The sequence below is a fragment of the Aplidium turbinatum genome, chromosome 12 (assembly GCF_918807975.1).
Source record: "Aplidium turbinatum chromosome 12, kaAplTurb1.1, whole genome shotgun sequence".
Classification (NCBI taxonomy): domain Eukaryota; kingdom Metazoa; phylum Chordata; class Ascidiacea; order Aplousobranchia; family Polyclinidae; genus Aplidium; species Aplidium turbinatum.
Window position 1 is genome coordinate 10,753,182 of NC_137483.1, and position 17,675 is coordinate 10,770,856.

The window sequence follows — 17,675 nt, forward strand, 5'->3', positions numbered from 1 at the left end:
TTGGGCAGCTGTTTTAAAATGCTCATGAAATCTTCCTTGCAATTCTTGTAGAAGGCCATCTACATACGGTATGTATACAGATTGACGATAGAAACCTTCCGGATCATTTGTCTCGTAGTTTGCTCTCATTGATTGGCGACCAGCTTTCCTAGGTATTGTTATTGCATCTAGAGACAGCTCTTGGGCCTTAGAGTATATTGTTTTGAAATCAGCAACTGCATTTTCTCTGCAATCAAATACAACTGCTTGAACTCCGCTAATTTCCTTTGCACACTGTGTGAGGTCCATATTTGGAGATTGAAGAATTTTAGAAATCGGCAAAAGTAATCTTGAAAATCTGGCGCACACACAAAGAGATACAACAAACTTTGGAGAGAGCATAGCACATAAATATTGCGATGGCTTGGCAGCAGCAGTTGTATCTGACCACTCTGTCATTCCTTTAAGTGTGTCAAGCACGACAGGAAACATTTCCACAAATTTTGTGACATGGTGTGTGAGTGAGTACTTTCGGTTTCGATAGTCTACTCTACACTCTACAATATGGCTGTACGTGTACGACGTACTATTCATAGTACATTTCATACTGCATAGAACGCTTAAAATTTTTTCAAAAAATTTCGGGGGGGGCAAATGCCCCCCCCTGGTTGTCTCAGAAATAACTTGCTGATCTATTTTCTGAGTTTAAGTAGCGGAATATCTATAATTATCTCAACAGTAACCGCACTCCTGCCGTTTGTCTCCGCGTATCTGTGCGAGTCAACGTTTCCAAAGTTGACGGCAATCGCAACAAAATACCGCTTCAGACTAAGCAACATTGAAACCGCCTGGAGACCAGCAGTAACAAACATTGAGCAACGGCTGAATTTGCTTTGCAGCAGAAAGCAGTCGCACTTATTAGACTGGTTTTGTTTCCAATAGGCTACGTGTAAAGTAGCAGGTTTCGAGTAGCCTACCGGTAGCTTGTTTTTACTGTAGGTTTGTTCGAATTAAGCCTTTTAATCAATATCACAACTGTATATTTCCAAGATATTTCGCAATGTTTATCAGTTCAATAATTGTAAAGAGTCGCGGAAAATTTTAGGAGAGTAAAAGAAGTCTGGTGCAAAAAAGCTTGAAAAGCCCTGGCCTAGGCCACACGCTGTAGCAGGTTGTGTGACATGTAGCTAAAATGTGACCTGCCGAGTCGGAGAAAAGGATGACTTCGACTTGATATGACACGTGAAAACAATAATATTTCTTACGGTCTTCTTCGATATAATTTTTCTCAGACTACAGTCTTATTAAAACTATAGCCAAAACTGCACACATCGGCCATTTACCAAAAAAAGGAAATTCTTCCACATGTCTATTAAAAATTAAGGAGTCAAGGTTGTGAATGTGAAGCCTTCGTCCGAGTCCACAACTGCTGTGATGATCAGCAGATGTAGAGAAATTAATGCAGAAAAAAGTGGGAAAATAAAGAGCCTAGTTTGTGACGCATTTGGGTGATCTTGATTGTTTTGGAAAGCAAAGCTTATTAGGCTACATTATTTTTTTTGAAAAAGTTTTACGAAAATTGTCATGACTCGAATACAGATCAAGATAGCCAACCAGGCTGCAGGGTGCCGGAAACGTTTTTCTTAGTAAATGAGTTTACTTCGCACTCAAAATACACGATAATAAAAATAAAAAACATTAAAAATTAGTTTTCGATCTTATCCAACGGCAGGCCATCCAGCCTTGCAGTAGGACTTTTACTATTTTTAGAATACGTCGATTTTGCTTGGCTTTGTCGAACAGATTTCTTGAACTTCTTATGATACTGCTCCAAGGCCTGCAAAGTTCAAAAAAACAGCAGGTGATGAACGACATTTCGTAATTAACATAGCACAACAGGCGAACTCCAGAGCCAAGGCTTTGCAAAAGTTTCAAAATTTGCGGTGTTGTGTATTTCTTTTTTCAAACATTTCAATCGTTAACTTTAGTAGGCTACATCATTCTCATTCCACATGATGAAAGTTACAACTTGCGTTTACATAATAACAATCTTTTACAGTTTTCTTTGATGTAAGAAGTCTACGTTTGTAACCTACAGAGGTATGGTAACCATTATTCAACTCTCGTTACACCAAAGTTTACTAAATTATGTTTAGTCGGAGAAAAGGAAAAAAATCTAAAATAAATATCACTAACCAATGGCACAGCGCTTGATTTGTACTCTTTTCCCATGTCTTCAAATTTCGTTAAAAGTTTGTCTCTGTTTGACAAGTTGGAATAAAAGTTATAGGCCAATTACATTTCAAGCAATGATTGCAACGACATTATCTGCTTTGTAAAACGCTGACGAGCAACGTATATCTGCTATGGATACAGCGCTATAAAAAAAACACACACACACATTATTTCTGAAGGAATGTACGTTCGCCACAATGGCTCGGTTGGATAAATGCCCAGCTTTGTGAAAGAAGAAATGGCAAGATCGACTATCGGAGTGTGCAATCGACCAATGCACTTATTGAAAGACAGCTTTTTAGCCTATTCGGCGGCAACTAGTGAGTGTAATAATTCGCAAACAACAACACTTCAACAAGCGGAAACCTTACAATGTCAATCTCAATGACCGGCCTGGGTCGGTGGTTTCAAAACTCCTAAGATTAAGCTTACAAAGAGGTTTCTCAGTGTGAGGATGCAGACTTACACGATTATACATATTCTCTAACCTACAAAAAAAAAATTACATCCACTTTTATCGAACGGTTACATTACTGCCAAGCTTGCCTGCGGAATGGAAATTTCACAAAGTAAAGCTTACTGAACACAAAAATGAAATACAAAACTTTCATCATAAAGCGACATGATTGTTGGGAATAGGTAGAAGATTTTCGATAATATAAAAAATATTCTTTTTCATGTCCTGTCACTAACAGTTACAATTCCAAACAGATAAACAACTTCAGTAAACTTACCCTAGGTCGGGGATCGTCCTTAAGGTAAGAAACTTATTAAAGCACGTCATGACGTCAGGGAGATCCGTCGATAACAGCAACACCAGTTCGAAACTCAGCCGCATTATTTTACTCCACCTGAGAAACCAGAGGATTAATTAAAAACTTTAAATTCCAATTTAGTTTTTCAAACCAACAGACAACAGTTATGACTAATGTTATGTTATAAAATCATGTTCATTCTACACGATGTTGCGTCCAGCTCAGCTTTATATTTTCAAAAAATAATGGTGAAAAAAGTGGTTTAGTTATGTTATGAAGTATGAACTTATCATGTTCGAATAATTTTGCTATTATTACTGATTTTGCTACATTTTATTTGTGAATATGCAACCATAAGATCCAAACGGCTTCCAAGACACACAAAAGTCTGTCAAAAACAATTCGACTAAAAAAGCAAAGGTTTAGTGCAGGTTCGTTTTGACTTAAAATTGATATGAGATGGGAATTGAGATTTGTTGCACGATCGTATTCAGTTCAAACTATAATATTGATCTATGGCTATCTACTGTAGAGATATGAGCTGATTTGTAACACTCTACAGAATTTTTCCAGACTTTGCCAACCTGTCTGAATGAAATTTCCCAAAAATTATAATTTAACGTCTTCTTTACTGTCTTTACCAGGTAACAAAACAGGTTTTAACATCACCAGGCGTTGAAAAGCAAAGACAGTTTGATGCATAAAATTTCAGTCAGACTTAACCACTCAAAAACAGTCTGATTGGACGTTTTTTAACTTCCTAATCTGTGTTTCTACTGCTTCACAAGGCAACAAAAAGCTTTTATATTATTACGAATCACCAAAAAGTAAAAAACATCTTAGAAAAATTCAGTAATAGACAGTAACAGTAGCAGAAAAGAAAATCTGCAAAATGTGACAAATAGGAAGCCATGATTGATTCAAAAGTCAACTTCCATTTTTGCATTGTTTAAAGCTGTTGATCTGGACAAGTGGATTTTTTTTATTTGTGACTTGCAAGAAAATCAGCTACACCCGCTACTGGGTCTTTTTACATCACGAATCAAACCAGCAACTGTTCAAAGATAGACTCCAAATTCTTCAAACTTTTTGTAACAAATAAAAATCAGAACAAGAAGCAAGACATGGGTGATAACACTTACTCTGATTCAAAAATAATTACAGTGCAAAATTGAATTTCCATCATAGCTATGTGCTTGAGCTGCGTTTTGGTATCTTCGTCGGCATGCTCAAGCAGGCCTAATGAAGCCATGAGCACGTCCACGACGTTGCTCACATATGCACGGCTTGTGGAAAACCCTGGAGAAAATTAAAGTTGTGACAAAGATTAAAAGGAACTGTCTCGACCACGATTATCAAACAATCAGCAAACTGACATACAGAAAAGCGACTCAGGGGAATCAAGAGTGAACCAGAACGCTGAAATTGGCCTTTACTATCTTAGTTCTGAGAGTAGGGTGCCTTATGCAAAAATGTTGGCAGGTCCTTTTACATTTCCAGACAAAACTGTACTTTCAATCACGTTGCTTATTCATTTCCTAACACTGTTGCAGCAAGGAGTGGATAAATTAAGGTTGTGGGGTGTTCAGACAGCTTTACCAAACAAGCATCGGTTTATACCTGAGAAAGTTATGAAAAGCATTTCTTGGTGATAAAACACCTGAAGACTTTTCTATTTAACGCACCCAACTCTAAGAAAGAAGTTTTGCATCCCGCACTTTGCAATCACAAAGCAGATTGGCATAAACATAACAACCCTCTATCACTTCATGCGTCTGTGACTCTGTGTGTGTCACTACTGAAAATAAGACTAGATCTTTCTATCAGTCATCTTCCCTCCAGCAGTTCAACACAACACGGCAACGAAACTGTTTAAATTCTTGTTGAGTGTAAAAGTGTTGAAAGTGAAGAGAAAGCACCAAGGGGGGAAAACTAGCAATTAATATTCATCCGCATTGACCAATCAGTGATCGAATCAGGTTTCCATGAGCGAAGGTGCCGATCATAAATAGCTCAAGCTTTCTTGGCATAAAAATGTCACAATTCGTTACCACGACAAACATGTTGTAGGTTAATCAGTAGCGTTAACAGGGGGTGCACGGGGTACATTTTGGCCCGGGGCTCAGCATGATTTCAGGGGCCCGAAAGTTTGAACAAACCATCGCATTCTTTGTTTATGGTGCGTTTTTCTTCAAATTGTATATTTGTGGCCCGAGAGTCATTGGTACCGGGCCTAAATTCTCGTCTCAACGGCCCGGGTAGGTTTCATGTGTAAAACGATAATGAGCAGGCATTGATTTGTAGCTGTTCCATTCCAGCTTCACAAGCGATCCATTTCACGGCGCAGTTACAAAACGTCGATTTCGTTTTGAAACTGAAAAATAAGGAAACTATTTCGATGTCTACTCTCTTACCTGCATACATAATGGGCAGGTACTCCGGCCGCTTCTTTGCACGAATGTAACGAATAAAGTTTTGACGCCCTTTTGTGGTTAAGTACGTTCTCTGAATATACGACAACGTTACTTCTATAAGAACAGTTATCAAACTTCGGATAGGTGGGAGCATAAACAGATCGCATGTCTTCAGTCAGTTTCAACTGTTCCAAAGGGCAATGCAAAAGTGATAGTTAAGAAAGCTTCAACACCTCAAAGTTTTTAAGAGAGTTTTCTCTTTCAGTGTTGCCAATTTTTTTATTCAATAAAACAAGTTTTGTGATTTAAAATACTTTTAAACTTCTGTCATTATGAAATCATTATTTTTCCACAAAAGATAAAACAATTTACAAATCAGGAAAAAAATATCCACCTGTGCCATAATTTCAGTTTAATTTCTTTCTACTTTTTTATTGTCATAATTTCTTTCCAAGTTTTGAGGCGTTAAGTTAACGAAAACAGATGGAAGACAAACACGCAACTCACCGCTGGTATGAGTGTTCTGTAATAGTAAAAAACGTTTTCAATGCTGTCTTCGTTTCGGAGAATGTCGAAAAATGTATTGCTGCAAAAACACACAGAAACTTTCAAATAGAATAACCAACAGAAGTCAAGTGCCTGACCTCATGTGTTTCTGCCCAAGACTTTAAAAACGCCACCGCTGTCTCAAGTTTATGTTGATTGTTACATTCTGGTAGCGTTTTTAAGTTCTGGGTTTCGCAGAAGTACACTACCATGCATCCGTGTATATAACGTATACCAGCGTGAACGTTCTACGTGTTAAATATTCCAAATTCTTTGTTGTGTCAGTCAAACAATGCATGTAACATTGTACAACCACAAACGCATGGCATGCATTAAATTGATTAGCAGATTTTTTTCTATAATCGTGCAATGTATGACTGTATGTATTGCATACGTATTTGCAAAATACCTCAGGCATACCAAACAAAGTAACTTTAATGGGTTCAACATATTTTATTTTTATTACACAAAGAAAATACATAATTAAAATAAACTTTCAAATGTTTTCGACACGTCCTTGTGCCCTAACCAGGAATTACTTAACATCTGTAATGTACATAAAGGTGAAGAGTAAAAGATAAATTTGACTATGCATGACTAATGACTATTTAACTATAACTGCGCACTATACCGGCCTCGACTATACTCCGGACTAAAGTAATTGCTGGTGAGGACATAAGGCCGTGTCGAAGACGTTTGGAAGTTTATTTTGATTATGTTGTATTTTCTTTGTGTAATAAAAATATGTTAAACGCATTGAAGTTACTTTGTTTTGTATGTGTAGTACAACAAAGCGAACTCTCTACCAAAGCTTTATTTGTAAAAGGTTGAAAAAAAAAATCAAAAAAGTCCAATGCTGTGTTGGCATTCGCTTCAAAGTGCCACTTAATTGCTATCACAGAAAACGATGGCTCTCAGCACTCACTAGAAAGAATTCGCACCAAGCGATGAGCAAGCTACCGCCAAGCTGTTGTTGCCATACTGTACGATGTCCATAACTTTCTTCACAATATCCACATCTTTCGAATAGATTTTGAGAATCCTGGTGTATGACATCACTGAAACGTAGTTGTTTTTAACCACTGATGCATGACAACCGAAGTATGTTGCGGCTTGATATCGATTTATGGTTGAAAGAATCACAAAAAAAAATTGAAAAACATGTTTTGCATCCCAAATAATCAAGCAAAAAAACTTCTATGTGGAAGTGAGGAGTCAAAAACGCAGAAAGAAAAAGTTAGAATTAAAATTTAAACATAGGTTTGAAAAGAACTTTGTTTTCACACTCAGTGTTTAACATATTAAAAATTAGAATGCATGTTAAACTTTGATGCATATGATAATGAATACAAAGCACTGAACAACATAGAAGCTTGTTATTCCCCGCAGAGTTTCAATCCTGAACGATTATCCTGCAAGCAAATCAGTCTTTCTTTGCATTGACTCAAGGTCTGATTTGCTAAGTGACTACTTGGAGACAAAAATCAGAATTACTTGGATCAGGCTAACAGCAATAAGCTAAGAATTCTATTTCGTGGTCGGTAAAGTTTTAAGTCATCAAGTTATGTCATGATGAAAAAGACAATACAATGCTGGTGCTCTCACAGTCAATAGGATGTTGGTATCTCAAGTTCCTTCCGGCCATGAAATCGAAGATTGCGTTGAGGACCATATCTTTGTCGTGGTGGATGTGCCTCGCTGTTACTGTTATCATCGCAGAAAAGATATCTGGACCACACTCTGCATCACATGTGAGAAACGTGATTATTTCTTTGCAATGAGAGTTGATTAAAAGAAATTAAAGGCCAGCAAACTTTCATGTCACATGCATCTGATTTGAAACCACCCTTGGAAGTGCACAAGGTAACACCAGGACAAAACTATTCATGTCTCTCTTGAAAGCATACCGCACACAACCGGTATATCTACAACAGCTAGAGAAATCAGACTTCGGAGATTTTTTTCTTTCGTCATAACACTGACCTTGCTACAACGCTCATTGTGAAACCAAACCTCCACGATACAGTGCAACAGGTTAAATCATGTTGTTATAGGCAAATGTCTTTTTGTAATTTCTTCAATAATAAATACTACTAACCTCTTACATTTTAGTAATTTCCATTTACTTAAAAAGATTTGAACGACCAACTACAATTGAGCAATTATTTTTACACAAAAAGCTTATAAAGTGGACAGAAGTAACTTTGAAGTTTTTTAAGTACAAAATATTAGGCCTTCACTTTGTCAAGTTTCTGGGACACGTTAAACTGCAGCAAAGTTGTACATACTCACTCACCTATTCCAAAACTGTTCATGTCAGACAGCAGCGAGGAGAAGCGAAAGAGTATCTTGCTGGCCGACATGTTTGCAAATGGCAACACTCGGAAGAAGAGACAGAAAGTGTGGTAGTCCGGAGCGACGTTTTGCTTGTCCATCTCGTCAATGACCCTCTGTAATGAAGGATGATCACTGACATGGAAACATCCCAGACAGCAAATCAGCCTTTTTCTACATTGATTCAACGTCTGCAGACGTTGAATCAATGTAATTAGCTTATTGTAATGTATAGATTGTTTATTACTTTTTCGGTAAGCATACGCACCAAGAGCCGAGGCCGGAACTCAATTAAATGTTGCCCATTTAATTGTTGATTCTACTTGAATAAGTAGTTTTGAGAAGTTAAAGGATAGTAAAATAATAGCAAAGTCAAACTTGGGTGACTGATGAATGGTCAGTAAAAAAAATTGTATCCACCATTCCACCTATCTAACGCGTGACTTACAATAATTGGTGCGCGTACATGTTACAGGTTTAGACTGGTATCTGATTACAGATTCATCATTGGTAGGTATTTGTTTTAGAAGTAACAGCAATTGCATAGGTACCTAGTACAATGCTCTCTGACCTCTTAAGTTGAAAATATATTGAACGCAGTTCAAGTGGCAATGATTTCGTGACACTTCAAGCAATCCAGCTGACAAAAGGCATGCAACTTATATGAACAAGAAAACTTTTGTGTGCCTTGAAAGACTACAAATTATCACTGAATTGAAGCTCTACCAAGCTAAAAATTGACTACCAATGCAAAAAAAGGGACGGAATTGTTGGCAGTGAACAGCTTTTTTTACCTTTGCGGGCCCGTAGCGTTTCTTGTGTTGCAGAGTGATGGCGGAGAGCAGAATCTGGTTATAAACATGAATGGAAACCTTCATCTTGCCTGCCACGTGATTTTCAAAAAGTGATACGACTTTTAAAGCACGATCTCTTGTCTGAAATACATTACAGAAGTACGATATTTATTCGTAGGTTTGCAAGAAACATACATATTTTTTTACAACAAAACATGGCCTGTAAATTCACTTGAAACAGTTATTTTAAAGACCCCTTACAGTTCGATGACATACGGTAAAAATCAGGCAAAGATTAAAAATATTGGAAAAAATGAAGATGGTGTTATCGCAATCGCATATCAATGTCTGCTGCGATATACACGTCAAACTTTGAGTTTCTGCTTAAAATGTATCGACGCAAAACCTTCTGTTAAAACATAAATTTAAGCTGACTAAACGTAAAATAAGTGGCATTTTGGCCAAGTGGTTAGCGCTGCTCCCTTTTTATGCTGGATACCTGGGTTCGATTACGGTCCCAATCAGCCGCCATTTCATTTTTCTAAATAGCTGAGTAAATTGGTCAAAGCAAAAAGAACGTGATGAGAAACTGGTTAACAAATAACGCTGACCTAGCCAATCCCTCGCAGCGGAAGAGATACCATGGTATAAAACGGGCAAGGGAGGTGTTTTACTTTTTAAATATCTAAGCGACCAACGTACCAAGCTTCCCAATGTGAGAATGTAAGCTTGTACTAGATCAGAATTGTTCTTCCACGGAAGTCGATCGAATACTTTAGTTACCAAATCCATAGTCTCATCTTTTTCATCGAGTGATCTGTAGGTGTAAGCCTTGAAAACACAAGAATGCATAAAGTATGGTTGTAATTTGGTCATTGTATAACAATGTATTTGCATTCGAAAAGATTCCAAGGAAGGTTGGGAGTTCACTGCAGAACGGAAGACTCTTGAGATCGAAGTTACCTGGAATTATTGACCATAAATGGATTTTTTACTTTGATACTTTGAATTTTTTAGCCCAGGATTTTTTTTGGAATGAACAAAGCAAATAAACTAAATTCAAGCATGTTGAGTGTTGACCACACACAAAACCAAAGCTACATCAAAAGTGTTAGCATTAAGTCAATTTCTGGCTAGAGTCAGGGGTGGGCACACTTTTTGAATTAGGGGCCAAAATTATTTTGTTCTTAGACTGGCGGGCCAAGTGATCGAGCCGCCACTTACATATAGTTTGTCACACGAATAACAAAGGGACAAAAAAAACGGAAGATTAAATTAACAAATAACTGAAAAATACAACCAAAAAACAAAATCGAATTTAAATACGACGTCTGACAGGATTGTCAAGCTTTATTTTTTGCCAAAGCATCGAAATTTGGCATCATTTTGGTTGTGGCGATAGTCAGGATAGATTTGAGGTGCGCATCACTCAGCTGAGACCTGTGGCTAGATTTGTTAAAATTCATCAAGCTGAACGTCTGTTCACAAATATATGTGGAACCAAACAATACCAGCATTTTTTGTGCCACCTTTCGAATTTCTGGAAATCTGGTGTTGCTTAGCGATGCGTAAAACTCATTTAGCTTCAGGGCTTCGAATTTCTCCTTTAAAACGTAGTCACTCTGAAGATCGATCAATTCCAACTGCAGTTCTTGTGGTGCTGTTGCAGCGACTTGTGAAAGTGGAGCCGAAATAATCTGAAATGGTTTTTGGAGTTTTTCGAAATCAAGAAATCTACGGCAAAATTCGTGGTGCAAATCATTTAGTGATTTGCTGTATTTATTTGCATGTTTAGGGGCTTCTTTCATCGTCAGTAATGTGGGGAAATGAACAAAAGAATTGTTGGACATTTGTGCTGAGAATAAAGCCAATTTTGATTTGAAAGCCGTAACGCTTGTGTACATATCGTGAGCGAAGAGTTCTTTCCCTTGCAGCTTTGCATTCAGCTCATTCATATGTGTTAATATATCGACAGAAAAAGCAAAATCACAGAGCCAATCTCTGTCCTCCAGCTCAGGAAATTCATCAGCTTTCCCGATTGACTTCAAAAATGAGGTAATTGCCTCTTTAAGGTTCCAGACTCGTTTACATGCTTTACCCAAGCTTAACCAGCGCACATGAGAATGATAAAGCAAGTCCTGGTGATCAGAATCAATTTCCTCAAGAAACTTGATAAATTGGCGATGGTGAAGTCCTCTCCCTTTTATGTAGTTGATCAGTTTTACTACTGCCTTCACTACATGATTGAGCTGCAGTACAGATTTACACAGGGCTTCCTGATGGATAATGCAGTGCAAAAAAGTTATATCCACCCCAGCATTTTCCTCATTCATCTTATCTTGAAGTCTTTTTAGCAGTCCAACATTTTTTCCTGTCAAATTTGGTGATCCATCAGTGGTGACATTCGTAAGTTTGTTCCATGGTAATTTAAACCTGTCGATCACACTAGTGACTTTAAGAAAAAGGTCCTCTCCTCGAGTAGTCCCTTTTAACGACTCCATTGCTAAAAGTTCTTCTATTATCTCAAACTTGTCATTAATTCCTCTGACGAAAATCAAAAGCTGTGCCGTGTCTCTTACGTCATTACTTTCGTCCAGCGCTAACCAATAAAATACAAAAGAATCTGCTTTTCCTTTCAACTCGTTAGCTAAGTGCTCATCAATTTGTTCTATACGGCGAGTTACAGTTCTGCGTGATAAACTGATTTGTTCATATTTGCTTTTTGCATCTGGACACAAGAGACTTGCTGTCTCTACCATGCACTGCTTGATAAATTCTCCATCGGAAAATGGTTTGCTTGCTTGTGCTATTTTGAAAGCCAGTAAAAAACTTGCCTTGGTGATTGACTCAGAAACTGCACTCTGCTGAAAAAGAGTGCTTTGCTGAATCCGAAAATTTGCCACTAATCTCTGAGAAACGTCCTTTCTTTGCTGAGTTGACAGGCTGCTATGATGGTTTGCATGATTGGTGTCAAAATGGCGGCGGATGTTGTATTCTTTCAAAACAGCAACGTTTTTTTGGCAAATAAGGCATACCGCAGTTGATCCCACTTCGGTAAAAAAGTATTTCGTCGTCCACTCCTTTTTGAACACTCTGCGCTCACTATCGACTTTACGCTTCTTCGCTGCACTCATTTTAACAATATAATTTATTAACAACTTAGCAATGTCTATTTCGCTTAGCATTCCACACTGACGAAACTGTTGATAAAAACACTAAACTAAGAAATATGGTACATTACTGGTTAAATTGACTAATAAAACTTTCTGTTTTTAGTGAACCTCCCAGCAAACTGTCCACTTGAAGCGGTTGACTGTCTCTTATCTATAGTCTCGTTCTGTTGCTCAACACAACAAACAGTTTACCAGCCTCATTTTTTTAAAAAAATGAGGCTGGTAAACTGTTTGTTGTGTTGAGCAACAGAACGAGACATTACTGGTTAAAAGCAGAAAGCACTGTTGCGTCAAGCGACGCACAAATGTACCTGTGACATCATAATGCTCTACATTCTACATTGTATCGCTATTTAGAGACAAGAGGTATCTAATCCTCCTATTGAAACTTCACAATAATAAAACTTGCAACATGTCGATAACATCCGGCGGGCCAGAATACAAGAGCCGGCGGGCCGGATTTGGCCCGCGGGCCGTAGTTTGCCCATGTCTGGGCTAGACCGATGAAATAACCAAACTCGGCATTAACTAACTCATCAATTTCAACGTTTCAGAGGTGTAACTAAAGAACTCCAACATTTCTAGCTATTTTTGCCAATTTTCAGGATTTGAAGCAAGCTAATTAAAGGTGGGATCCTAAATAGAATGGTGGGATCCTGGTCTTAATTGCGAGTTATATCCCTTGAAATGTCACATGAAAACGTGTGTATGTGAGATACACTGACAACCTACCCGCAATGGGAGTTCATCTATCGACTCTCTCAGTTCATCTGAGCCTTTGTAAAAAGAAACAAGGCCCAAAAATTGCATCAATGCTTCTTGTGGGATGTCAACTTTGTCGTCTGAAAGTTGATGGAACATGTCAGCAGCTTGTTCAATCTGTAATGTGTCATGAGATGTTTAAAGTAGAAAATATTGTGAAGTAAGAAAGATAAAACTAGACTTAGAAACTAAACACAAGGTGCAGCTGAAGCGATAAAGTAAAAGATATTTTGCACCTTCTTCAAATCCAGTAACTTCTGAAAAGATTCCACAGAACTTTCTAGCATAACTTTTTTTCCGCTATTTTCACTTTTCATCTCGGATTCTAATCCTCCCTCGGCCGCTTCATCTTTTTCCGCAGACGATCCACTTTCGTTCTGAAGCGAATTATCGATTGACTCAGCAGCATCTGGAGGGCCAAGGGTGGTGAAATGTTCGTCATCCGTAGTGTCTATCCAAGGTGTGATGTCACCAGCGTCGAAGTCGTGTTGGAACAAGTGGTTGTAGTTGTCGATCACGTAATTTGCGGCGGCACGTCCACTTCTGCAAAGGTAGGGTGTGACGAGACTAGACACAAAAGGCAATGCAAACATACATTGCCAGCCATTAACAAAGACCCCTTTTTCAAAAACAAAACTTCAAGGCCTCATACATCCAGCTAAGTATTACCGGTTGCACAATGTTGTTGTTTTTTTTATGTAAGTTTTGCTTTGCAGCCAAACAAAAATAAATGACCATCTATCAATCAGTCTCATAAACAAAAACTTTCTTATATTACCAGTTCGCCACTAAGCAGTAAGCAAGTGCAGGGGGTGCTCAAGAGAAACTACACATAAATATTGAAATTACACACAGTATTCATATGTATTTAAATAGAAATATTGATTATTGAAGCAGCAGTCGCAGCCAGAGAGTTACATTTAAGTCTTCAATTGTTTACCCCATCATAAATAATAAACCTATGACATTGGCACAGATTATGTAAAAGTTTGGCTCATACAAATCAAAATGAGTATTTAACGACAATACACTATGACTAGAGCATAATAAGCTTTGCTTACTTCCTTAATTTGTGTTTTTGTTCAACTGGTTGCCTTCCATAATTCCAAAATTCAGGAGAATGCAATTCTTGATGTCCTACAGTGACTTCGCTTTTAACTGTGCTGGCTAATGCTTCTAAAACTGCTGTTTTTGACCTTTTTCAAAACAAAAAAGGAATAATGCCATTATAATATTCTTGTTTCTCTGCAAGAATACTAGTGAACTATCACTGGATCATTGTTCATCATCTTTTCCACAAAGAAGAAAAACATAAACAATAAAATAGTTTGTTCACCCAAATTTACTTCCCATTTAAAAGCAAAGGGTTTGACATATGCAATACTGTGGGTGCATCAATAACTTGCAAAAAGTGGCAAAATCAGGGCTGTGGAGTCGGGCAAAAACATACGACTCCGACTTCTTAGTTTATAAGTGACCGACTCCGACTTTGGTGTTGCCAGATTTTTTCAAATTTTGTATTTTTTCATTTTTTTTTTAAATTTAACTTCACTTTAAGTTGTGATTGAAATTAAAACGGTATATATCTTTTATAAAAACTAAAAAAAACAAACACCTTTATTTTCTGGTGAAGCTGTAGAGCATAATACGGAGAAAAAGAAACTATATTTTGAAAAAAGATTGCAAATAAAAAGTTTTGTTGCTTATCGTTTGTATCAAGCCGGAGTCGGATTGGACTTTTTTTAACGAAGTCCTTCAACTCAGGACATGCCAAAATCTTTCCGACTTCACAGCCTTGGGTAAAATAACAATGAAAACATTCACAAGCACATAATTATTTAGCAAATAATATTTGCTGGCATCAGCAGAAGAAATGAAACAAACTTTGATTTTTTCTTTTCAATCAACCTGCATGTGAAAAAATGATTATCGGTATTGAGAAAATAAGGCTCCAGCTGTTCATGGCTTCATTATGTCAGACACGCCACTTAAAAATGAATGCTTCAACCTGAACAGATCTTAACCCAAGCAATAGACAGCACTCAAACACCTACAAATTTTGTAAACATGATAAAGTTTAAATGTTTCAAAACTTAAACAACAACATAAAAAAACTTTTATCACGTAAATTACCAGTCTTTTGCTTTAGGAACGTTTACTCTGGGGTTGAGTTGGTTGAGTATGATATTCTTTGCTTCATTTTTGTCAGCTGTTTGAGAAAATTTGAAAGAAGTAGATGACACATGAAAGACTCTACAGCATGGCCTGAAACATGTGAAGAAAGTTTCAAGCCTATTTGCAAAGTATTAGCTGAGCTTAAATATCTGATAATGCATTTACAGATAAAATCGAGATTCGTTTTAAAGCCTACAAAACACTAACAGTCTGATAACAGTCTCACAGCCTGATAGCAGTCAAACACATCATACATTTAATGTACTTTTACATAAACTTAAAAACAACTTTTTATGAAATATATAGCTCATTTTATTAAAAAACTTGAGCTAACAATTACAGCACATAGTAATAATGTACCAATTACCAGCTAAGAACAGAAGAGATATAGCAAGCACAACATCAATAATATTAAGCCTATATTATAGGCGACTGTATCCCGACAACAAATCAACCATTTTTTACATTGACTTAACGTTTGCAGACGTTGAATCAGGTAAAAATGATTGATTTGCTGTCTAGGATGTCTAGTGCTGTAAGTATTCACCTGTTACTTGCAAACCTTCTGACAATATTCATTTTTTGCACAATAAGTTGCAGATGAACATGCACAAAGAACTTTTATGTACCACAATGGCCTTTACTCAATGGGATGTTATTGTTAAGCTTGATTAGTCTACATTAATACAACTAAGCAACAGCCTGCACAATACATCAAAGTTGACTATGTTAAAATTTACAGCCATAAACCTATATTAGATCTTAGTGATGAGTATTAGCGCACTGAGTAAGATAATTGAATTTTTGTATTATTGTTATTCAAATAAGATGGTGCACTACCGTACCAATTAGCCTATTGCTTCGTGTTTTATCATTCTGAAAGTCTGAGACATGGTGGTCCAAGCCCTGGCATGTGGCCTACGAGCAACTTTTGTGTGGATTGTGAACAATTCTTGCATGCCGGATTTTCCACTGCAATATCCACAGGCCTTATCCTACCTACCTTTAAAAAAATAAATTGAAATTAACTTATTCCCACATTTTATCTATGAGACACGACTGACTTAGAACTTCAAGAAGCTAGATCAGGAATCTAGACTACCTGTCTAGCATACCAGAACAATGGTGTTGCAAAAATAACTAACATGCAAAATTTGTGGTACCAAAACGTAGGCTATATTTGTATTTTTTTTACTTGCACAGCAGTCCAAGACCAGGTCCAGATGTTCAGTTCAGTACTTCAGTGTTCAGTTGCACTTGCACCTGGTCAGGGTTGCCAGGTCCACTTATGGAAAGAATGCCAAACAACTGGTCAAAAAATGCCAAACGACCTAAAAAATGCCAAATAGGCAAAACGCTGCAAAATCGAAGATTTTTTCATATGGATTCGGTAAAAAATGGATAAAACTGCAACAAAGCTAGCCTACACTTGCTGCTATTACACAACCTACACAATCTTCATTCTTGAGAGTAGGCCTACCGTATTCTTTAGAAAAAAAGAATTTTGAAAAAATGCCAAACAGGATTTTTTTATGCCAAATAACATTAAAAATGCCAACCTGGCTTCCCTGGTCGTGGTTCAAGGCGATCTCTAGAACAGTTAAAGAGTTCGTCTCGTCCTGGTTACTCCGCGCCGTTGTTCCACAGTCTCTATATTATAGTCTCTGTAATATAGAGACTGTGGTTGTTCATTTCACACAGGGCTTCCACAACTTTATTTCCTATTTCCTCTCATGTGAGAAGCTAAATTCCGCCAAAATTTCCTCTTTACTCCACTCGTCCATGCCTGCTCTTGCCACTGAGCCTATTACATTCATAGGCTAATCACTTTTTGGCAGTAAGTCTAGTGAAAAAACGATTGGTAACATGTTTTCAATGCAAAAATTATTCTTTGCTTTAAGACAAAATCAGTTTCAACCAACAAAATAGTTTGAATAACTCTGCTTATTCAGGGTACATAACTTCAATATTGATAAGAGAGAGGAGTTAATCGGCTGTTTTTTCAAATCCAACTTTAGCCCTGGTTTCAGAGTAGCCTACAACAACAACTTCTAAGACTTTTGGGAAAAAATTAAAATTTTTGTCTAAAACCCACAAGCCAAATATGGAAAGCTTTAGCACCACGGTTTTTGTTTAACCTGTAGCCTACACCGGTGAAAGCCCCAGCCACTTTGACCCTATGACTATAGCTTAGCCAGCCATGGGTATTGATTATACCTTGACCCTAGCCTATATATCCATAAATGCACATAGACTTGTTTCATAATAACAAATAGGCGATTGCCATCACTTACGTAAACTTTAAATGAATTCAAAACTTGCTTGAAAACGTTCTACTTCAATGAACATTATGACTGAAATTACCGCATTAATTATCACCATTGTCATGTACAGCGCCCAGGAGCATAGTTTGACTGTGGATGTGGCGCTATATAAATATTGTTATTATTACTACTATCTGTTCTAGCAATATCTAATTTACACCATCACTAATTTACATACATTAGA

The 17,675-nt window shown here is 37.2% G+C and overlaps 1 protein-coding gene across 1 annotated transcript; it reads right to left on the reverse strand.

Annotated features, from left to right (window-relative positions):
* Positions 1-1,078: 1,078 nt before the first annotated feature.
* On the reverse strand, positions 1,079-15,859 carry LOC145781238 (small ribosomal subunit protein mS39-like). The gene is made up of 16 exons (XM_082593015.1): positions 15,715-15,859; positions 15,126-15,257; positions 14,054-14,188; positions 13,229-13,535; positions 12,963-13,109; positions 9,760-9,888; positions 9,058-9,198; positions 8,226-8,379; positions 7,535-7,669; positions 6,855-6,987; positions 5,891-5,969; positions 5,384-5,474; positions 4,112-4,268; positions 2,949-3,065; positions 2,176-2,239; positions 1,079-1,816 (listed from the first exon to the last, which is right to left on the reverse strand). The coding sequence occupies exons 1-16, from the start codon at positions 15,744-15,746 to the stop codon at positions 1,685-1,687; spliced, it is 2,085 nt and encodes a 694-aa protein (XP_082449141.1). The 5' UTR covers positions 15,747-15,859; the 3' UTR covers positions 1,079-1,684.
* Positions 15,860-17,675: the final 1,816 nt, after the last annotated feature.